Source organism: Amblyomma maculatum, chromosome 3, assembly GCF_055883805.1.
Source record: "Amblyomma maculatum isolate TAMU_Amacu chromosome 3, ASM5588380v1, whole genome shotgun sequence".
Classification (NCBI taxonomy): Eukaryota; Metazoa; Arthropoda; class Arachnida; order Ixodida; family Ixodidae; genus Amblyomma; species Amblyomma maculatum.
This window is the reverse complement of record NC_139346.1, coordinates 11,866,664-11,890,182: the sequence shown is the minus strand read 5'-3', so window position 1 is coordinate 11,890,182 and position 23,519 is coordinate 11,866,664. Positions and strand designations below refer to the sequence as shown.

At 45.4% G+C, this 23,519-nt stretch overlaps 1 protein-coding gene across 1 annotated transcript in view; it reads right to left on the bottom strand.

Moving 5' to 3' along the window:
- Positions 1 to 20,888, bottom strand: part of LOC146194235 (TWiK family of potassium channels protein 7-like) — a 230,266-nt gene extending 209,378 nt beyond the window's left edge. The window contains exon 1 of the mRNA XM_084597303.1: positions 20,413 to 20,888. Coding sequence (XP_084453429.1) covers positions 20,413 to 20,854 — 442 coding nt within the window. The 5' untranslated portion in view covers positions 20,855 to 20,888. The remainder of the gene's footprint in view (positions 1 to 20,412) is intronic.
- Between the last annotated feature and the right edge of the window lie 2,631 nt (positions 20,889 to 23,519).

Below are 23,519 nucleotides of genomic sequence, written 5' to 3'. Positions count from 1 at the left end.
GGTCACCGGAGAAGGGGTAGGCAGCGAACGCGATGGTTAGATGGCATCCTCGAGGCGCTGCAGATGAAGTTATGTGATGTTAGAAAGATAGTGAGAGACCGGAAAGCGTGGCGCGATATGTTCTATAGGGTCACGAAGAGTCGGACACGACTGAACTGATCATTGGATGAGTTGCATGAGTTGTTCAGCAGCCGTACTAATAGGAAGACTGAGTGCCGTTTTAAAGGACTGCCGAATAATGGAGTCGATCGGTTCTCTTTCATTGGCCTTTAGGAATAAGTAGGTCGTGGAGTATATAATGCGGCCGAGAACGAAGGCCTGCACAAGTTTTCCGTCTCCTTTTCTTTCATTCCACATCATTTGCTTTATATCTTCCGTATAAGGCGATACGTTTGGTTATTTATCGTTCGTAGGTTTTGGATTAAACCGGTGTTTTTGCCATTTGATTACGCATCCCCAGTATGCGTAGTAACGTTTGTACGCTCGGAATGATGAAGCCATCGATGTGTATATTAATGTTCATGTTTTTGTATGTCGTTTTGGTTTAAAAAGGTTCCGATTCATGAGATGAGCATTCGAAGACACTTTTGTTCGTCTCCTCCACTACCGCATCTGCTGCTTGCTGCAGCGTGTCCTCAGTTGTGCCGGCGTGACCCTTGATTGTCCATAGAGTAATATCGTCGGCATAGAAAGAGTGTTCTAGATCTGGAATTTGTTCTAATTTATGTGCCAAGTTTCTTAAAGTGATATTAAAGAGAAATGGGGACAGTACTGAGCCTTGAATTGTGCCCCTGTCTCCTAGTGGGAATTGGTTGGAATGAATAGATCCTAACTGAATTTCTGCTGTCCTACCTGTTAAGAAAGCCTTGATGTAATATACATCCTGATGGCCACCTGCAGGTTGGATAGGGCACCCGTGCATGATAGCACGTTATCGAAAGCTTTTGTGAGGTGGAGCTTTAATATGGCTCTTAGCCTATTATTCATCTCAGGTGCCAATATTTCATGCTTATTCCTTAACATTGTGTCTTGTGTAGACAAAAAGGGTCTGAATCCGAACATAGTGTGAGGGTACAGATCCCACTCGTCGATGTATGACTGAAGCCTTGTCAAGGCTACGTGTTCCAATAATTTACCTAGGCACGAGGTGGGTGATATCAGTCTCAGGTTTCGTATTGAAAATGTTTTCCCTTGTTTCGGAATACAAGTTACCTTGGCGTGCTTCCACGTTTCCGATTATGATCCTTTATTCCAACATTCGTTAGCGAACATGGATTTTTGATCTAAGTTTGTCAGCATACTATTTATTATCCCATCCGCGCCGGGTGCCGAGGGACTGCGGATTTTAGGAATTGCTGCTCGGACTTCTGCCTCCGTTATATCGGAGTAGATGTTCGGATTGCCTTTATATTCCTGCAGGGGTTCTCTGTTACGAGAGGTGTTGAAATAACGAGTCTTAAGAGCATCAATGATTTCCTCGTTCGTGAGGTCATTAACGTGAAGAATCCTTTGGATTTCCTGCTTCTTAACTCCTTTGCTGGATCCGGAAGATGTCGCAATAAATTCCACGCATCTCGCTTACCGATGTTGCCATTAAAGTCGTCGCATATTTGATGCTGAACCACCAATTGGGAAGCGTGACATTTAATTTTCTTGTTTAGGTTGGCTATTTTGACCCTAAATCTTTTGTTGTGCTTTTGTGTAGCCCATCTTTTTTACACCTCGCTTCCCACATGTGGAGTAAGCGATTGGAAGTGTTCCTGACCTCGAGCTCATTTTCTATTTCTGTCGTGACTGTACCTACGTCCTTTAGATGATTGGATGTCCATTCTTAGATGTCACTAATATAATCCGAATCGTAGTTATTTCTATGTTCTCTTAATTTGTCCCAATCTGTGATCTTATGCTTTCTAGGTCGACCTTCGAAATTTCCAATCGCAATTTCCTATTCGATTATGTAGTAGTCACTTCCTAAATTTTGCCTAGTATTGGGCCATTCAACATTCGGTAGATTTTTTCCCGCCGTAATGTCCGGGCACGTGTCTCTGTTGACGCTGTTTATATTCTAGTTGGCTGTAGGGGATCCGTATATTGTGTGAAACCTCGTTGCTGGAGGAGGTTCATTAATGAGCTGTGTGCCCCCATTCTGCATGGGGAGCGTTGAAGTCTCCCACCACGATTATGTCAAGGGTCTGAATGATGACTATCGGAATTTGCGGACTCTTGGGTTACTGTATAGCTTAAGCACGAATAAAGGCGCCTTGCTACTTTTCGAAGGGATAATTTCTAGTAGTATGCAGTCCAGATCCACGTTTTCGTGGACTATCGTGGCGGTATACGGGTCCTTTTGAATGTGGGGCGGTTTCAAGACCCTATAACCAGGCAGCTTCGGTCGATCGCACCTGCGTTCTTGTAGTGCGATAATATCTGGCCTTTTCTCTGTCTTTTGCACGTGAATAAATAACTCGGCTTTCGTTTTGAGAAACGATCGGCAGTTACACTGCCATACCCTTATATTATTAGGCGGGATGCTGCTGTAGCTTTGGTGTTTGGCCCTGAACTTTTTGGGGAATTCTTAGAAGAGTATCCTACAGGATGTCTATAATGGCGAATTTTGGGTTAAACTCGTTTTGCATGGTTATTATGGACTCAAGTATTACTTGTAGCTTTTCAAAGCGGTGGTTTGTTACAGTTTCAAAGTTTTCAAAACGTTGATTTGTTACTGCCTCTAGTTTCCCAAGGCGCTGATTACTCTGAAGTGCTCCCCAGTCTCCTCGGGAGCGAGCTGCTAAGGTCTAAGGTTTGGACCCTCTTGTTCAGTAGTGGGAACTGAAGCGATCGTTTCCTCTGACGTGTTTAAACCTCAGTTTAAAGTTGGCGCCTGTCCTGTCGTGTTCCTTCTTTGTCTTCGTCGCTTTCGCGCCGTCCTCAGAATCAGAAAGTGAAATCAGCTGAAAGAATTCACAGGATAGGTAAGAGCAAAACACCACGTCCAGTCAATTTTGCATAGAAAACGGATATTATGTCATGCTGTTTCAAACTAAAGGGCGCATATCTGAAACTTTCTCAAAAAAAAGCGACTAACCTATGGCGCTCATTAGAACGCGAGAGGGCGAAGGTATCGCTTTCCTTTGACAAGCTAAAAATTAAAGGAAGGGGTTTCGTTTGGGAAGAAACTAAACAAACCAGGGTCGAAATTCCAAGAACTAGCAATTTCGAACAGCAATCATAGCTGATTAGCTATAACCAAATGCTAAGAATTTTATCGTTGAGTGCTAGAAGCGTAGTAAATAAATTAAGTCACCTCGAGCAGATAATTCTGTCACATCCTCTTCACATTACAATTATAATGGTTACATGCAGCGGTACACGATTCCGAAATTGCCCCAGCAACATATAAATTGCTACGTAAAGATAGAGGAGCACGAATAATGGTTACATGCAGCGGTACACGATTCCGAAATTGCCCCAGCAACATATAAATTGCTACGTAAAGATAGAGGATCACGAGGGGTGTAGTTTAGCTAATAAAGATAACTTAAAATGCTCACGTGTTGAAATGTGTATGAAGAAGTTTACGAATGCATACTGTTGGAATCGACGCCCCTCCAGCCTATTAAAACAAAAAATCACGATTATCTGTCTCTGCACATTTACTCAAGATCCAAGTTGATTGTATCAGGGGACTTTATTCTGCCAAGTACAGGCGCGGTCAAAAATACGCGGCCCACGGCTCCGATCGGCGGAGCGGCTGCGAGCCGCTTCGCGGCGCTCGCGCCAGTGCTGCGAGGGTATGCACTGTGACGAAAGATTTCTCCCTTGCGCTCGAGCGGACACATCACATGGCTGATAAAGTTCAAGTGCGACGTTCAACTGCGAAATAGGTGAACGTCGCACTTGAACTTTATCAACTGTGTAATGTGTACGCTCGAGAGCGAGGGAGAAATCTGTCGTCACAGTGCATACCCTCGCAGCACTGGCGCAAGCGCCGCGAAGCGGCTCGCAGCCGCTCCGCCGATCGGAGCCGCGGGCCGCGTATTTTTGACCGCGCCTGTACAAATTGGGCGGACGTTTCAATGTAATAAAAAAAATGCCCAAAGCGTGAAATCGCTTTTATCTACTGCACTTTGGTTTTCCTTATATCAGCTGGTTGCCGATAATATCCTTGTTCTGTCGACTTCCTCCTCACCTTTGTTAGCAATACGCTTCCAAGGTGTTCGTAACGAAGACAGCATATCTGACCACAATCTGCCATCATGCCCCCTATCAGTCGCATGTAAAACAAGACAATGCTAATATTTCCCATGATATGACACTGCCATTTTAATCACGTTCGAGTATAGTTTTTCCGAATTCAGCACAAGCACATTCAAGGATGTTTAAAGCATTGTACATACTTGCTAAAAGAGATTCGTGCCGCTCAGGCAGGAAAACATTTAAACAAGGCATGAAGAGTGCAGCGCTTGGAAACAGACAACACGAAGAAGACAACATGTGTTGTCTTCTCTGTGTTTCCGACACTCTTCATTATGAGAAGCTCTCTTACGCAGTCTACCAACTTAAACAAGGGAGTACCCGCGGATAACGCACGGGATAATTAAACTTAAAAGAAAAATAAAACGGCGGCGAAAAATTGAAGCAAGAATAACATTGAAAATCATGTCAGCTGTTTACAGAAGGAAAAGCTCGTTTCTTTTATTTGACGCTGCCATACAATCCTGATTAATTTTGGTAGTACTTCTCCAAAGATCAGTTAGCCGTTTCCATCAGTACATATTTCGCCGAAACCATAAATGAACCTGATGATATTGCAAATGAACTCAAAATGTTATTTCAGTCCTACCCCGCCGGGGTGGCTCAGTGGTTACGGCGCTCGACTAGTGTTTCCAAGGGCTCGGGATCGAATCCCGGCCTCGACGGCCGCTTTTGGATGGAGGCGAAAAGAAAGGTGCCCGTGTGCTGCGCGATGTCAGTGCACGTTAAAGAACACAGGTGGTCGAAATTTCCGGAGTCCTCCACTACGGCGTCTCTCATAGCCTGAGTTGCTTTGGGACGTTAAACCCCACAAACCAAACCGTCTTCTTTAGAATAGCCTCGCCCTCTTCACTACCCGCTTACACAATTAAAACACTCATAACAGAACTAAACATAACTGAAGCTGGAATCCATTCTCTTTTTCGAAAGCTTGGCACATAAAATTTTCCGGGTCCTGATTACACCTCAGAGACATAATAAATTCGATACACTGAATGGATGTCTAATACAATTTACACAAAACAGAAATTTAAGATACCAGAAGAGTGGCCAAAATAATCCTTATGCACAAATTGAGTTGTAAAACAGAACTGAATAACTATCGTCCAATATCATTAACAAGTATTACAATCCATGAAGACTGCCATTTCTAAAACGCTCGATGTTGTTCCTAACGATGACCTTCCAACAAAATTAATGTTGTGCCATAGATTTCCTGCTATCTATACGGAGCAGAAAAATATGTGCGAAAATAGGTGAACACGTCTATTTTATTCCTGATTTGTGTAGTCCGGTTTCGCCTTTTTGCATACGATTGTGCCCTATACATTTCAACATCAAATTCTCCTTTACAATTGATTACAATCAATCCACGCTTGGTGTATGACTTTAGGAATGCAACTAAACACGACAGGAAGACCAAAAGCATCACATTCACTAAACATAACCAGCCTTGAAAATTTACCTAAACACGTGGTGGCACACAGCATAAAAATATGATCAGGTGAATTATCTGGGACTAATTCTAACATATAACCTTCATTGAAAACCCTGCATCAAATCAATTTGACTAAAGCTGAAGGTAAATTAGATTACTCAAGGAGAAAGCTGAGTAGCACACCGGTCCACAATAAATTCAATGCCTTATCAGACTCAACCTAGAATGTGCGGATGTAATCTGGAGGCTCCATCAAAAAAGTCTAACCAGCAAAGTAAGCGCATCCAGAAACTAGACGTAAGGTTTGTACACCCAGTGTATTTCCGCCAAAGAATTGCTACGAGTCTAATAACTTCAGCAAACGTACTACATACCCTGTCATAGCGAAGAATTTCAACATTAGAGTTTTTGTTCCGACAGTTCAGAATGATAAATTTACAATTCACCCTCCTTTCAAACTCATCTAGAATGGATCACAGTAAAAGACTCGATCATCACAAGTACTCCCTATTTCCTCATGCCATTTCCTATTGGAATACATTGCCTGAAGATGCGGTACTGTTTGTTAATTATATCCAAGAAATTGTATTGTGCCTGGATTTGAGAACAACTTTCAGTTTATGCATGTTTTCTTTTTTTTCCGTTGAGGCGAGCACTCCTGCGTGGGCCTCGAAAGGGCTTGCAGTATGTTTGAATAAAGTTAATAAGATCTCGGTTAAATATGGGTAAAACGTGAGCAATCTTTCAATCATTAAGAATTTCAGCCGTGTCAAGCGATTGTTGAAGATGAGTGCCATGCTACGCGATGTATAATGGTTCCTGATATTTAGTGGTTTTGTCGTAATTTCATCACGGCTTGACCTTGAAAATGTAGGCAGGCGTTCAATAGTCCTCTCTATGCCGTCAGAACATGTTTCAGCATTAGGCAATGTCCATTCAGTGATAGAAAAAGGTTCAAAAACTGACAAAGGCTTTTCGTCTTGAAAAATGCTGCAGAAAAACGAGTTAAACCGATGGCACATGACAACTCGATCAATTGAGCTGATATTTTTAGTCGTAAAACCGACATTTTTGCTCAGGAGAAATGACTTACCATATTTCTTGGTTTTCAGAACGTTGACATGTCAAAATAAAAAGAAAAATATCTTGCTTCTCCAGTATTTTGATCGCAGGCTTCTTGCAACGTTTATGTTTGTCCGCTTAGCTTTTGGCGTTTCTTTTTGTTCAGATATCTTATGATGCCACTGATTGGCCGTTGGAATCCATTTGTTTATGTATTTCTTCAGTCCTCCAGCAGGTCTTAGGTGCTCCTAGCATAAGTCCATTGATGCGTGTGTTTAAGGGATGGCCGACGTGGCGTCTGCCTTAATGATAGACAACCCCCTGGCACAGACGAGGCAATTCGCTGAAAACACCTGCGGCTCATTTTGTTCTTCCATCAATCGATTGGTCTGCTGTCTTGAACTCACAGGGAAGTTGCAGCCGGCGTAGAGAAGGTATACGTCGGAAATCCCAGAGGCGAATTCACGTCATCATTTCCACTCGGCTGTTGTGTGGACCCCGATCATGTTTGTCGGTAGTTGTGATAACCATGCATGTTTCGGTGCAGCCACCTCGGTCGAGTGACTTCACTGAGAGTCCCGCCTTGCCTTCGATAGCTTCATAATGCAGAACCTAATACGCGAAATAAATTTTGCTCGCTAAAACGCTTCTCCTTTTTTCATTCTCCCCAATTTTTGGGACCGGATGGAAATTTTAAACCAATAAAGCAGCGTACGGTGAGCGTTCGTTTAGCGCTATGGTTAAGAGGCTATGTGCCACTGCATTATCACATTGGACTGGACAGACAAATTGCACACTTTGCTTAACCAAACGCATACTACTAGTAACCGCTAATAATACGCACTACTCGTAGTATTGCTATCTCTCATTAGTAAGTAGTACTATGCTTTAACAACGGTGGCTTCTGTAGCCCTATGCTACCTATAACACTGCTAACTAGGACTATCGGTTAAGACAATAACTATATCAACAGCGCATAGGGCATCTCATCAGCTGGTAATTCCTCAGCATATATCTTTTTCGCGGCTCAGTACGAACAGCCCTGGCCTGATTAACACCCCAGGGCTTTCCTACTTTGCACACCTGAGCACGAACCCGCTTTCAAGCAACGTTCTTATTCATGATCCTTTTGTCTGCTTCTCTGAGCGTAATCACTTGGGCGGAGGTGGCTGCAGTTTCCAATTTGCCACATTTTCTTAAATGATGAGAGCTACAGGTGGTTGCTACGACTCGCCTATGGGAGAGTCGCAGCTGCCCGACTCGCGCATGCGCAGTAGCGGGCGTTGCTCATTCTTGAGAAGCTTCTGCCGTATGCACTGTTTCGGCGGCAGTCATACGTGGGCACCACGGGCTGAATTTGCACAAAGAAAACTGTTGCTTGGCGGCGCAATCAGTACGGCTTCCAGACCCAAACGCTTCATATGTGCTGCTGGGAAAAAATATTACCCTTATTTGTAGCAGCGATTCCAGCTCATCACCACGATATTGGGTTCGGTTTGGTTTGTGGGGGGTTAGCTGACCCTGGCAACGTTTAACGCTAGAACCCTAGCGAGTGAAGCTAGTTTAGCAGTGCTGTTAGAGGAACTAGAGGGCATGAAATGGGATGTCATAGGGCTTAGTGAGGTTAGGAGGCCGAATGAGGCATATACTGTACTGAAGGATGGGCATATACTGTGTTATCAAGGCTTACCGGAGAGGCGACAACTAAGAGTAGGATTCCTTGTCAATAAGTACATAGCGGGTAATATAGCATTCGTTTGACTCAGTTGAAACATCGGCGGTGATGCAGGCATTGCGAAATCAGGGGATAGACGAGCAGTACGTGAAAGTGCCGGAAGATGTATACAGTGGTTGCACAGAAACCATAGTTCTGCATAAAGAAAGTAACAAAATTCCCATAAAGAAAGGGGTTAGGCAAGGAGACACAATAAGCGGTATAAACTGAAGGTTGTACAGGCCTATATATATGCACCTATATGTAGTTATGATGACCAGGCAATTGAAAGCTTCTATGAAGATGTAGAATCAGCAATGCGAAAGGTAAAGACGCAGTATACTGTACTAATGGGCGACTTTAATGCCAAGGTAGGGAAAAAGCAGGCAGGAGAGCAGGCAGTAGGTTACTATGGCATTGGTTCTAGAAATAGCAGGGGGGAGTTACTAGTTGAGTTTGCAGAGCGCAATAACTTAAGAATCGTGAATACTTTCTTCAGCAAACGGAAGACCCCGGAAATGGACATAGAAAAGTTCTAATGGGGAGATTAAAAATGAAATTGGCTTCATACCCCCCCCCCCCCCCCCTCCCCGCTATTATGCAAGATGTAGTGGTAATCGGGAAAGTGCGATGCAGTGACCACAGGATGTTGAGGTCCCGAATTAGCCTAAATCTGAAGAAGGAACGCAATAGATTAGTAAGAAAGAAACCCATCAACGAATTAGCGGTGAGGGGTAGGGCATAAGAGTTCAGGATCTCGCTACAGAACAGATATTCAGCTCTAACCGAGGACGAGGACATTAGCCTAAAAGCAATGAACAATAACTTCAGAGATAGCATTACTGAGTGCGCTGTAGAAGTAGGCTGTAGGATAGTTAGAGAGGATACCGGGAAGCTGTCTAAAGAGACGAAAGATTTGATTAAGAAACGCCGGAGTATGAAAGCGTCCAATCCAACCGACCAGATATTATTGGTCGAGATATCAAAGCTAATCAATAAGCGCAAGGTGGCCGATATAAGGAAGTATAACATGGTTAAAAGTGAGCATGCTGTAAAGAATGGGGGAAGACTTAAAGCAGTAAATAAGAAATTGGGAATAGGTAAAAACCAGACGTATGCGACAAGGGACAAGGCGGGCAACGTCATCACTAATACGGAGAAGATAGTCAAAGTAGCCGAGGAGTTCTATACAGATCTCTACAGTAGCCAAAGTACTTAGGACCGTAATGAGATTGGCTTTAGGGAAAAACAGTCAGACGTTCCACCAGTGACCAAGGACGAGGTCAACAAAGCATTAGAAACTATGAAAAGGGGGAAATCAGCTGCAGAAGATCAGATAACTACAGATTTGTTAAAAGACGGGGGGGGGGGGGGGGGAGATATCGTGCTAGAAATACTGGCCACCTTGTATACGCAGTCCCTGGTGTCATCGACGGTACCGGAACCATGGAAGAATGCAAACATTATCCTCATTCATGAGAACGGGGACACTAAGGACTTTAAAAATTACAGACCAATCAGCTTACTGTCTGTTACGTATAAGGTATTTACTAAGGAAATCGCTAATAGAATCAGGACAACCTTAGACAGCAATGAAACAAAGGATCAAGCAGGTTTTCGGAAACGGCACTCTACTATCGATCATATCCATACCATCAACCAGGTGATAGAAAAATGCTCAGAATATAACCAGCCCTTCTACATAGCATTGATTGATTACGAAAAAGCATTTGACTCAGTCGAAACCTGCGAAATCAGGGGGTAGAAGAGCCGTACGTGAAAGAGCCGGAAGATATATATAGTGGCTGCACAGCAACCATAGTTCTGCGTAAAGAAAGTAACAAAATTCCCACAAAGAAAGGAGTTAGGCAAGGCGACACAATCTCCCCAGTACTATTCACAGCTTGTTTAGAGGAAGTATTCAGAGACTTGGAATGGGAGCAGTTACGGATAAGGGTAGATGGAGAATACTTCAGTAATCTGCGATTTGCTGATGGCATTGCCTTGCTAAGCAACTCGGAGGATGAAGTGCAAATAATGATTGATGACCTAGACAGGAAATGTAGAAAGGTAGGCTTGAAAATCAATATGCAGAAGACTAAGGTAATGTTCAACAGCCTCGGGAAGGAACAGCAGTTTACATTAGGTAGCGAAGTACTGGAAGTAGTAGGCGAATATGTCTGCTTAGGACAGGTAGTAACCGCAGATCCGGACCATGAAAAGGAAATAACAAGAAGAATAAGATTGGGATGGAGCGCATTTGGCAAGCACTCGCAGATTATGACTAGCAGCTTACCGGTATCGCTCAAGAGGAAAGTATACAACAGTTGCATCTTGCCTGTACTCACCTAAGGGGCTGAAAAGTGGAGGCTAACCAAGAGAGTTCTACTTAAGTTGAGGACAACCCAGAGGGCTATGGAACGAAACATGGTAGGGGTAACATTAAGAGATAGGAAGCGTGCAGAGTGAGTCAGAGAAATAACTCAAGTTACCGACTTTCTAGCGGAAATTAACAATAATGATTGGACTTTGGCAGGACATGTAGTGCGACGAAAGGATAACCGATGGTCGCTTAGGGTAACCAACTGGATTCCAAGGGAAGGAAAGCGTAGCAGGGGGCGGTAGAAAGTTAAGTGGGCGGATGACGTTAAGAAGTTCGCAGGGGTCAAGTGGATGCAGCTAGCACAGAACCGGGTCAAGTGGAGAAATATGGGAGAGGCCTTCGCCCTGCAGTAGGTATAGTCAGGCTGATGATGAAGATGAACGTCCCAAAGCGACTCAGGCTATAAGAGACGCCGTAGTGGAGGACTTCGGAAATTTCGACTACATGGGGTTATTTAACGTGCCCTGACATCGCACAGCACACGGACACCTTGCTTTTCGCCCCCATCGAATAGCGGTCACCGAGGCCGGGATTCGATCCCGCGTCCTTGGGAACAGTCGTCGAGCGCCGTAACCACTGCGTCAACCCAGCGGGCCGCTATATTGGGCGAGTTGAAAGTAATTCATATTGTGGAAAGCGCAAAAAAAAAAAAAAAGAGTACTTGAGAATCTGCATTGGAGTAATGCGAAAGAACGGATGCTGCTGTTGGTTGCTCGTGCTTGCTTCTAGTTTCTTAATACTCTTCTCATTTACCGATTTTAGTCTTTGGTACTTTCAAATTGGGCGCCAATCCCTTCCTGTGCCTTTTTTCGGCTCTACTTCCAGTTGCGTGACGTCACATCCTTGACGGCAGCCTAATTGACTGACTTAATTACCTATTTTATCCTTTGGTACTTTCAAATTACGCGTCAGTTGCTAATTGCGCGTCAAGCCACTGCCCGCTTCGTATATCGACTGGTCACTGTTGTAAAACGTTGGCGAACGCCAGCCAGAATGCCTTCCCCCTCTCCCGGTCAGGCTATATAAGCGGGTTGTTCGGCCTGAATAAACGCATTTCCGCTTCGAGCGTCCGTCTGTGGTTCATGGAAGCACGGAACGCGCAATGCGCGTACTTGTAAGTTGTAACAGTCACGGTACTTATGCGTAGAAAGTGAGGATTGATTTATATATGCTCATAGGCCTTCACTGTGTATGGCGTTCAAGAATGGCGGGTTGCCATTGTGATAAAGACAGAATTTATTTTCGGGAAAGCTGCAGTGAGTGTGCCATAAGCAAACAGTGTATAAATAGCGTCCGTGAAATGCAATATGACCAGGCCATAAAGAAAGAATCGGTTGAAGGGGATGGAGGTTCGATTCCCGATGGAGATCAATTTTATTTTTAACCACAAGTCGCTTAAGCGTTGCTAGGCAACGCTGGCAGAGCTTGGCAAGGGGGCTGGCCTTGTCTGTGATGTCACGCGCATGCGCAGCACTAGGCTATGTGGAGCCACGCGAAGCTGCGGTCTGACACGGTAGTGAAGCTTTCGCTTCAAAATACGAGGATCGAGAAAAGAGAGGACGACCCAGGCGCTGTCTAACAATGAGTCATCTACTAAAACACAGGAAATATATGCGGTGAAACTCGCAAAAAACAAAAACGTCCAGGATTTCGTTTTTGGCTATCTCATTTCCTTGTAACGCAACGGACGGTTTTGCCAAACACGTGTCAGCTTCAAAAATATCCCTGCTTATCTGGTTGTTGCTTCAGTAATGGATCGTAGTGCAAATCAGGCAAACAATGATCAGATAGATCCGCGCTGTCCGAATCGTGCTTTCACCAAGTGGAATCGAGTTTCGCAATTCTGGCCGAACGCTTTAAAGATCCTGGCTAGCCTGTTTTTGTGCTAACGGCTGTCGCCGAAGGCGTGCTTAAGCAGCTACGGAAGCATGAAAGATGATAGACAGAAAAAGAAATACGTTAACAGCGTAACACAGAAAGTTTGGTGCGTCTTCTCGGAAACTGTCTCTGCGCACTGGTGAGCCAAAGCCATAAGCAACCAGCCTGTAGCGTCAAACATACAAGTTCGTTGCTTGAAAATTAGCTGCTTGAATTGGTGAGAAAATTGCGCCGAACCATGCCCACCACAAGAAACAAGACACAGACGCTCTCTTTCTTTTCACCCTTCTTTCCCCTTGAAACTTCGCCTCATATAAGGTACCTTGTGGTTTCAATAAAATTTAGTTGTAAAAAAAGCACCTGTGTCTCGTCCTCTTGTGATGTGCATGGTTCGGCGCAATTTTTTCATCAATTCAAGTATTCACCATTTAGCTCAAGAAGAGGTGTTAATCAAAGTAGGTGTGGCCGCATCTATATTGGCCAGACTGGTTGATGTCTTAATGAGCGCTCAAGAGAACACGCTGCATCCTTTAAATCATCGCAATTTAACAACCTGCCTAACATTGTTTGAGCTGCAAATGACATCCACTTTTAGGAAAAACAAAATTTCTTGGCCCTTCTAAAGGACAGCTGGCAAGAGAGCTTCTTGTGGCATCATTTATTCATAGTTTGTTCATAAGTGAAACGTCGGCTGTTATGCTGAAAAAGGAAGCTTTGTTTCGTATTTTTCTGTTTTGTCTGTCTTCGGGTGGCCCCAGATTATCTTGCGTTCAGATTGGTTAATCTATTCCCTTCATCCAAATTCAGCAGATAGTTGAGCATCCACATATTTCCTCGTACAATTTCTTCGCTTCCAATTTGAGCTTGTCCCGTGTGCCTCCCTTGTTCTCATCGCGCTAGCTAAGCCTGCCTTTAAATCATGTCTGGCCCAGAACTCCACTTCGCTCATCTTTAAGATCTTTGCATTCACGGCAGTGCTGCAGGAGGTGAGGAGAAGGGGATTTTTTTCACAGCAAGGGAATTTTCCTGCTCTTTCAGTCTGATATTAATGCACCTGCCGGCTGTACCATAAAAATCCTTCCGCGTGCCAATGAAACCCGGTACACGACGCTTTTTTTTTTTTTTTCCAGACCGTGAATTTGTCTGCGTGTGACACATTGTACCTGCTGGACGAAGCTGGCTCCAGTTTCTTATGCACTAAAGCGCACACTTTTCGAAATTTATAGTCGGCGGAGAACACAATTGCAAGTTGTGCCGCGCTGCGATCTTCTTTAGTCGATTAGAGACGCCGTGTAGATACGGTATGCAAACAACCATCTTTCGAATCTCTGCCTCCTAGAATCCGGTGCCGCCTTCAACTTTGCCAAGGTTCTTTCCGCCAACGTTGCAAAGATCTCAGGATAGCCTACTTCACATGACACTCCCGGTTTTTTACTGATCTGCAATTAATCCACCGAACAAGTGATAAAAACTATCTTCACCATTGTATTGCGATAGACATTTTGAGTTCTTTTTTGCTGCACACTACAACGTTTAGTGCAAATTACATGTCCGTAACTGTAATCTGCTTATTATAGCTGGAGCATATCGAAAGAGAAATTCATGTGGGGCACCCGTGGACAGCGTCGCATGTTTTTGCACCCGTAGTCTTTAAATATGATCAAGTGGCAGGTAGCTCCAGTGCGACCGAAAAAAAAAACATCACTGTCAGCCCCCAGTGGATAAAAAAGAACTACAGAACTATGTCAATACTACGACAAAGTATTGTGTATATAGTTATGTCTTAAAATAACGGCTTGAGGGGCTAATTGGTGCATCATCGTATTCAGATATGTGGCGCAAACAAACACAAACACAGGAGAAGATACACAACACACGCGCACACTACCAACTGTAAGAAGAACCGGAAAACACTTCCTCTTCTACATTCAGGCACGTCTCAACTTCCTCTTCTTTGCCAAGGGGAAAGAAGAAGAGGAAGTTGAGACGTGCCTGAGTGTAGAAGAGAAAGTGTTTTCCGGTTCTTCTTACAGTTGGTAGTGTGCGCGTGTGTTGTGTATCTTCTCCTGTGTTTGTGTTTGTTTGCGCCACATATCTGAATACGAAGTTATGTATTAACGCCAGATTTTCTTGTAACTCTTCCTATAGGATATTTCTGTGCTGTGTAGGTCTGTAGTATATTTCTATTAGAAATACACCCATTTCTGGTGCTAGTGGAGAAATTTATGTTGTGACAAGAAAACAGATTTCTTAGCGGTCGTAACCGCTCAGAAATTATACTGCAACATAAAATTTGCAGTAGTTTCTTCTTTTTTTCCGCGTTGGGGAGACAACTGATTGCTTCAGAGGTGATATTAGGCACCTTAGACATAACGAAAGCGAGCACCTTTTCGAAGACGTGCTGCGAATATTGTACGCACAGCCATTTGGTGCATTCAGAAAGGCGCATGACAAGCAGTCCACCTGAGGGCTCAACTGTCATAATGTGCGGCGGTGAGCAGCTTGGTCTAGAGCGCGCCGACGGTGCTCCGCGGAACAAATCAGCGCCATCTGCCGTCGCGACCTGCGTCCCGTACGCATGCGCGGGTTCTCGGCCTAATTTCCGCTCGTGTTTACGCTTCATGCCGCCAGGTACCGCGCCTAATGATATGTTGGTTTGTGGAGTTTAACGTTCCAAACGCCTCAGGCTATGAGAGACGCCATACGTAGTGGAGGACTCCGAAAATTTCGACCACCTGGGGTTCTTTAACGTGCACTGACATCGCACAGCACACAGGCGCCTTGCTTTCCGCCTCAATCGAAAATTGGCCGCCGAGGCCGGGATTCGGTCCCGCGTCCTTGGGAACCGTAGTCGAGCGCAGTAACCACTGCGCCACCCCGGCTTTTCTTTATTGCCTGACTTCGGCACAATACACAAAACCACTTACAGGGCACAGTGACCATTTATTACTACAACAATCGTCCAGGTGGGTTGTAGCGTTGTCATGCTAAAATTCTCTTAGGGACACTATAATGGCTCCAATCTTCCGAGCCACTCGGGAGCTTCAGGAGCTAGTTTCTGAATTTCAATATATCTATTCATGCCTTCCCGAAAATAGATCAGTGCTGGCCGTGCGTCAGGATCGCATTGATATCCTGGCATTCTCGAGCGCTAAATACAGTGGAGGGCCATTAGCATAATAAGGTCAAAAGGCCCCCCATCCTCATTCTCTACTGGCAAGTACCTAATACCATGCGAGTCTAATGGAAATTCGTTTTTTAAAGTCCTTTGTAAAATATCCTAAAAGCATACCCCTTCCCAACAATGTAGGAAAACGTGGTCTACAGTTTCTGGCTGTTTACAAATTAAACAATGCGAACCCCAAGGCAAAAATAAATTCTTCCCTTCCAAGAACTTCTTTACTGGCAGTGTTTCCGTGTGTAACTTAAAGAAGAAAGTTTTTTGCATTTGACGGCACCTGCATCGCCTTCACCCGCTTAAGTACGTCGCGTCCTGGTCCTCCACTGTTACAAGGCCCTGTACATTGGTATGGGAAGAACTACGTCACACAAATCCTTGTGCAGCTTCTTCCTGCTAACCCCAACGGGGCAAGCCTAATGATATGTAACATATACTGATATGTAACATATAACATATACTAGGAGAACTTCAGAACGGCTTTAGAAGTGGTAGGCGCTTAGATAGCCTGTTCGTGCTTACCCAATGCGTCGAAATATCTAGAGTGGAAAATAAGCCTTTGTATTTGGCCTTCCTGGACATAAACGGGGCATACGACAACGTAAGCAGGGAACTCCTGTGGAACATATTAAAAGAAGAAGGTATCGGTTATGAGATAACAGAGTTCCTACAGGAAATACACCGGGATAACAAAGTAGAAATTACGTGGGAAGGGATAACAAGTGCGGAAGCTGTCAAGATATAAAAGGATTAAGACAAGGTTGTCCTCTATCACCGCTGCTGTTCATGTTTTATATGATAAACCCGGAACGGAAGATACAAGACAGTAATCTAGGTTTTAACCTGTCATATAGATTAGGTGGCAAGGCGGTAGAGCAGCGCCTCCCCGGATTGATATATGCAGACGATATTGTGCTGCTAGCTGAGAGTCTGGAAAAATTGCAAACTCTAAAGTATTGCGGAGAGACGAAGGGAACACTCTAGGCTTCAGTTTTTGCGCACTTAAGTTTGGTCTGATGATTTTCAATGGCTCAACTGATCAGGGTCTTAAAATACACGGCCATGAAATACCCAGAGTAGCAGAATATAAATATCTCGGGGTATGGGTAAATGATGGATTGGCATACAATGGAAAGCATGAACAATCACTTAAGGCCAAAGAAATGCCGGGATAATGAAGCAGAAGGCATTGTGGGGATACAACAGGTATGAGCTTTTGAGGGGTATTTGGAAAGGAATTATGGTGCCCGGATTTACTTTCGGAAATGCGGTATTGTGCCTAGAATCAGTGGTACAGTCGACATTAGAAACAAATCAGAGATCCATTGGACGATTAGCACTAGGTGCCCACGGCAAAACTACAAATGAGGCGGTACAGGGAGATATGGGCTGGGCATCTTTCGAAGTACGGGAAGGTCAGAGTAAAATATTATATGAGGAACGCCTGAGGAAATTGGACAGTAACAGATGGGCGGCTAAAGTATTTAAATACCTGTACTTAAAAAGCGTTTATTCACAATGGAGGAAAAGAACTAGGAAACTAACTATTAAGTATGTTAGTAACAAGGACGGAGAAATTAAGAGCATTAAGCAACAGGTGAAAAACACAGAAGGTAAAAATTGGATAAATTCTATGGAAAAGAAACAGAGTGTGGAATTATACCGAAAGTGGAAAATGCAGATCAGGAAGGAAGATTTCTTTGATAACTCAAGAGGCAGTGCCCTACTTTTTGAAGATTAGACTGATGCTTGTTTGGGAGCGCATGCGTCCTGGTTCTTGAGAAAAAAAGTGTATATTACCTGTGCTTTTTTCGAATAAACTTCAGTTGTCAGCGTTTGTCCGTTATTCTCCTCTCTGTTTGTCCCAAGTAGCCGCGCTGTTTTTTGACCTTGAAGCTAGATCAGGGTGCCTTAGAACACGCAGCTACAAAAAGAAATTTAACAGTGGAGATGACGCATGTGCTGTATGTGGAAACTCCAGTGAAACAATTGACCATATTATACTCGAACGTAATGGTATCCATCCAGAAGTCGATGCAGGCGCAGTCACCCTTCCTGAAGGTCTGTGGTTTAGAGATACCATTGGCCGGGTGAATAAACAGGCGGTGGAAGCTAGCAAAAAACGACTGGAAGATTGGTGGCTTAAAAGCAGAAAAGTGACATGTTAATAATGTAGAAACAAAAATTCAATAAATAGAATGATGGTATAGTTAATCAAAACAGTGATTAGGATATAGGGAGAAAAATGAGCATAATAGCTACTGCTACCACCTCGTTCCAAAGGGGCCGGTCCTATATTCCATCCAACTTCGGCCGACAAACCAAGCGGCTAGGCAAGCAAGTAAAGTGATGTCGGGTGATCGCTCGGCTCTGAAGTAGTGCAACTGACAGCAAATGATCGAGCGTTTCAAACGCGCACTAGACAAAGGGTATGAGAAATAAATCCTTTGATTTTTGGTGTCTGTTTCAATAATAATAAAAGTGGTTCACAGGAAGGGAAAGGCGCAGTATCTGTCGCACTTGTAGCTGTGGACACCTGAACCGCGCCGTAACGGAAAGGAGGAAGGTGGGAGTGAAAGTGGATAGAGAGAAAGGGGAGCCATAGTGGAGGGCTACGGAGTAATTTCGATCACCTGGGGATCTTTAACGTGCGCTGACATCGCACAGCACACGGACGCCTCTTCGTTTCGCCTCCGTCGAAATGCAGCCGCTGAAGTCGGGATCGAACCCGGGTACTCCGGCACAGTAGTCGGGCGTCTTACTACTGCACCACCCCGGCCGGGCAAATCTTGTCCGTATATGGTTACAGCCATGCATCATGCGCTGTAGGCGTATTGGTTGATGGCATGTCTTTGCGCTGGGATATCAGCTACAAAGGGCACCGTATTTGGCATCTGTACAGATTTCGGAAGTTGAATTGCTCCACGGCGCCGGGGTGGGGCATATGCAGGAACGCGCTTGCTTGCCTGGCCGTCGCGTTACACTCGTGAAACACGGCAGCATCGCGACGCCTTGGTGACTGTCACAGTCTGACAAGTGCAGGCCCCAACGATAAGAAAGGTACTCGCAAGTCGGAGAAGGAAGCGATGATCAGCCCGATATGCAGAGCATGGGCACGGGACGCAAACGTTAGATACCGTTGCTCCGCAGAGCGCCGTCGGCACGACAAGGCACCACCCTACACAAAAGCTGAAACGGGTATCCAACTTTGACTATAACCGCAGCCGCTGAAGCAATAGTACTCGAGAAGAAGCTATAAAACAAAAAATTAGTCCAGTCGTGATCCCTAGCTTATACCCATAAGGTAGCTCATAATTTGAAGCACGTTGCAGCAAAGTACAAAATACCTGTGGTGTTTCCCGCCCCAAAAAACTTTCTTCCATGTGTTGCAAACTGACCCCGAGAATATAAAAGAAAGTATAAATATAAATAAAGCTATATAATTAAAGCACGCAGATTCGTTTGTGAAGTGTGCGGTCTGTGCCATATATCAGATACCTTTTACATGCGGGAAAATTTACAGCCGCCAGATTGGTTCATGTATTAATGACCACCTAGCAAAGCATAGAGGCGATTTGAAAAATCCCGTTACTTCACCACTGTACAGCCCGCGGGGGAAACGACAAGAACTTGTTCGAAGCAAAGCTGAAAGAAACAAAAATCTCAAACAGGAGTAGAGATGAGACGGTCCGGGAACTGTTGGATGCATGCTATATCAATGAGAAAGGGAGTGATTGTGTAAGCAATCACTAAGCAAGCAAAGGGCGCTTTCAGATAGACACGTGCCTGCCTGCTTTGGTTCCTCCTCTTTAGATTCATTCACTTCGATCCGCCGTGACAAAATAGTCGCAAGTTACGTGTGTCTGTTTTGGCTCTACATCCAAGAGTTGTACGACAGTTGTACGATGCGTGTTGTCATCGCATATGTGCCACACTGTAAATACGGCTGACCGTCATACGCCAGAGCGTACAATTAGCATCACCGGCCTAAACGGCGTGAGTTGTTTTGCGAAGGCATCGGCTGAAACGCAAGGCAGTCAATAGCCGACAATTCAAGACAAACAACCATCTGTACTCGGTTCGCAAAGCGCTTCTTCCTCAGAGCTTAGTGTAACTTGAAACACCACAAGGACGGCTGCCTACTTCCAACGTATCCTCGAAGTAGGCGCCGATTCAAGGAATAGACTTCCAAGATGGACATTCTTCCTAGTTTAAAGAAACCCATATGAAACACGTCGCTGTCCCGAAATTCAAGCCCTGCGAGGCACATAACTCGGCCCTTTCTTATCGACAATTTATTTTACTGGGGGCCGCGATGCTTTCGCTCTATTTCGGAAAGACGTACGTACGTACTTACCGAAGTGCTGCTAGAATTCGACTCCTTCACTTGTATCTAATCCCTTATCTTTCCTCAATATGGCGCTCTTAAAATTTGAATGCCAGTTAGCAAATCCTCGTCGGCCCCATACCAGCCGAGCATGCGTGGCGCGCATCTTTACTCTCACCGATAGTGGTGATGACGGTGAGCGAGTAGAGGAAGGCGCCCGAGAAGGACCACTGCTGACCGCCGGCGCCGATCTCCTTTCCGTCGTAGCCGTCCTTGACGGCGGCGATGAGACGCGCTTGAAAATCGAGGATCTCATGCGACACGGCCGCGGTCCAGTTCTCCTTGTAGAGCACGTTGAGCCGGTCGGTGATCTCCCACAGGCGCGCCACGGTGTCGCGACGCATGGCGATCACCTGGCTCGCCTTCTCCACTTCGTAAGGCGCCTCGAGTGCGCGGAACGCGAATGCTCCCAGGATGCTGTAGCCGACCACGAGCGCGCATAGGCCGACGTGTGAGAAGAGAAACGCGGTGAACTTCCGGCAGCACGACTTGCAGCGGTTCTCGGGCGGAGCCGCGGCGGCCCCATGGTGGTGCCGGCGCGAGGACCGCTTGCGCTCCATGGGCCGCTCAGCGACGCAGCCGCCTCCATGCCGGCATGGCTGCGCACTGCCGCCGCAGAGCGCCCACGCGCATGCGCCACCACAATTAACGCCACTTGCCAATAAAAGCGCACACGGCGCCGCGCCCCCGAGCGGCCGGGGTTTGAAGCCGAGATGCGGCGCGCGGGAAGCAGGCTCTACTGAGCCCACGCGAGTCCGTGACGTCAGCGCTCCCGGGAGTCCCAGCCGCGCTCTGGGTCGCGGGGCCGCCTAAACAAACCGACGTGTCCACGCGAGGCGCATCCTTGGGAGAACTCAATGCCGGTCACTCAGGCAGCGCCGAATCGGGCGCGGCTATCGGGGCACGCTCGTTCGCTTAACGGCGTTAAACGCGCTTCCGGTCCACGGAATGCGTCCGCCACAGACGGCGCACGAACTGCGTGTCGAGCACCCGAAAGACTCACTAAGCAACGATGCACAGTATTTACTGGGAGTGAAAGGCACTTTTCAATTTATTTGCGATGGAACCAAAGCCTTATTTGCAGCTGGCGTGTTATCGGGCCATTCGCGAAGAAAACGCTTCCGAGAAAAAAGATGCCACGTATATGAAATGAAAAGTTGTCAGCACAACCTTTCTACAGACACGCTTCAATAAAAAACGCGTGATTTGAAAGTGTGGAGGAATCGCAAGAAAATGAAAAGCATAGTCCAATCAACACCCAGTACTGTTTTGAAGACTATTTTGTGCCCTGGTCGATCATAGCGTGAGGAAGGAGGGGGCTGCATTGGTTCTCTCCATTAATTCGCGATCAACGAGCGTTTTCTTTAGAATTAATTATTGCGGGCTCTGTAGAAAAAAACAAAAGTACCGCAGTAGGTCAGAAGGGTAGAACACCTCGCTTCTGAAACAGTCAGAGGTAATTTTTCTGCTGATTTCAACACACAGCACAGTGAAATTATTATGGCAGTGAAACAGAAATATATTGGCTGAACCTTACTCATTTCAGATGCCATTTGCTATTAATATTATATTACCTGCTCAGCGTATCCATGCCTTAAGGAAAGCATCAAATGTCTACTTAAGAAAAGCAGTAAGAGCTCAAGGCATCATAAAATTTAATCTTTCACTGCTATCAATTGAGAACGAAAAGTAATTAATACACGAGAAAGCTCGATAGCACGGTGCAGCATCCTGCAAAATTTCTTTCAATGTCGAATATTCATTGTACACGCAAACTAAAACAAATTCTCCCCCAGTGGGCGCTGCGGGCCGAGAGCGACCATGTGGCCTAACAGACCATTCTTCTGCCTAGTGCAGGTTAGTGCTTACTACAGCTCTGTTAAAAACGACAACCGTTGTCTTTTGGTCTTGCCGTGTCCACGGCAAGCTGCGTTTGCTTACTCCTCTTGAGCGGAGATATCGAGTTGAATCACGAACCAGGAGGGTTCCAGCACGCATAAATTGCTTGAAAAATTGCTTTTGAGGCAGATTTAATTAATTGAGGATGTTGCAGCACTTCATACACAACAAACTAGCATGGAAATACGTCTAACGGACCCGATTTGCTGAAATGGAGAAACATGAGGCGCGCGTGGAAGAACTTGAAAGCACGGTTAGAAGAGAAAATTGCGGCTTTGGAGCATAAAAGTAGACGCTCGAATTTGCTGGTTTTTTGGGGGTATCAGAGGAAGAAGAAAAGACAGAGGCTATACTGCGTGAAAATTCTGACTGATATATTTTCTACCAAGTTACAAACCACGTTCAAGTCTGTAGCCGAATACATCGGATCGGCAAGAGCGATAAAACGCGGCCAGTAATTTTATATTTTCAAGATTACGAAGAAAAGAAAAGTATCATGCAAAATGCTTTCAAACTTAAAGGTTCTAATACTTCGGTTCAAAACGATTAATCATGAAACGCGCTCAGGAAGCGTAAGCTTTTGTGGAAGCGTGCTTCAAAGGGAAGGGAGAGTTAAACTTTTCGGGCGAAGGCGTGGGGAATCGATGGGCTTCCCTATACAGCAGGTGCTTCTTGCTGTTTCTTCTACTGCCTTCGTTCGTGCCAAGCGGTGTTGATGACCACCGCTGCGTCCGCGGCTCAGCGACACATTGCGGTGCGAAGATGAGGACTTCCCTTCTCGACTGTAGACATTTATTTACACTTTTTACATCAACGTATTTACAATAACGTCTACGGATGCGACATCAAAACATTAAGGGCTAACTGCAACTGGTTGAACGATCAGAGGTCAGAGGCTAGCAGAATCAGGCCTTGGCCTCCTGCTACACTTTAGGCCGGAGTCCCTTGAGACCTCCGTCAGCCTCCCTCCTCGAACAACCCGTCTGCCCTCGACTCTCGTCTGAGCCCCACTCTCCTCCGAGCCCAACTGGCCAACGCTCCTTTTTTAGCGCTCAAAATTCGAGTTGTGGCCAATAACATGCAGTGCTTCGAAATGGACAGGCCAATCATTGTGCCACACATACCCCTCTCCTACGCATGTCAAATAAAACACACACAACGAATGCACTCAGCGGCGAGTGGTTGCGCACGCAAACACATACATCTGCTATTTACTCCCTCTCCAAAATCCTCCCACGCAAGCGCCGCCAAGCAGTCGCAAAGACAAACGGCGTCGACTGTTACACTTAAGAAAACGCACACATATAAACACACACCAGCAAACCT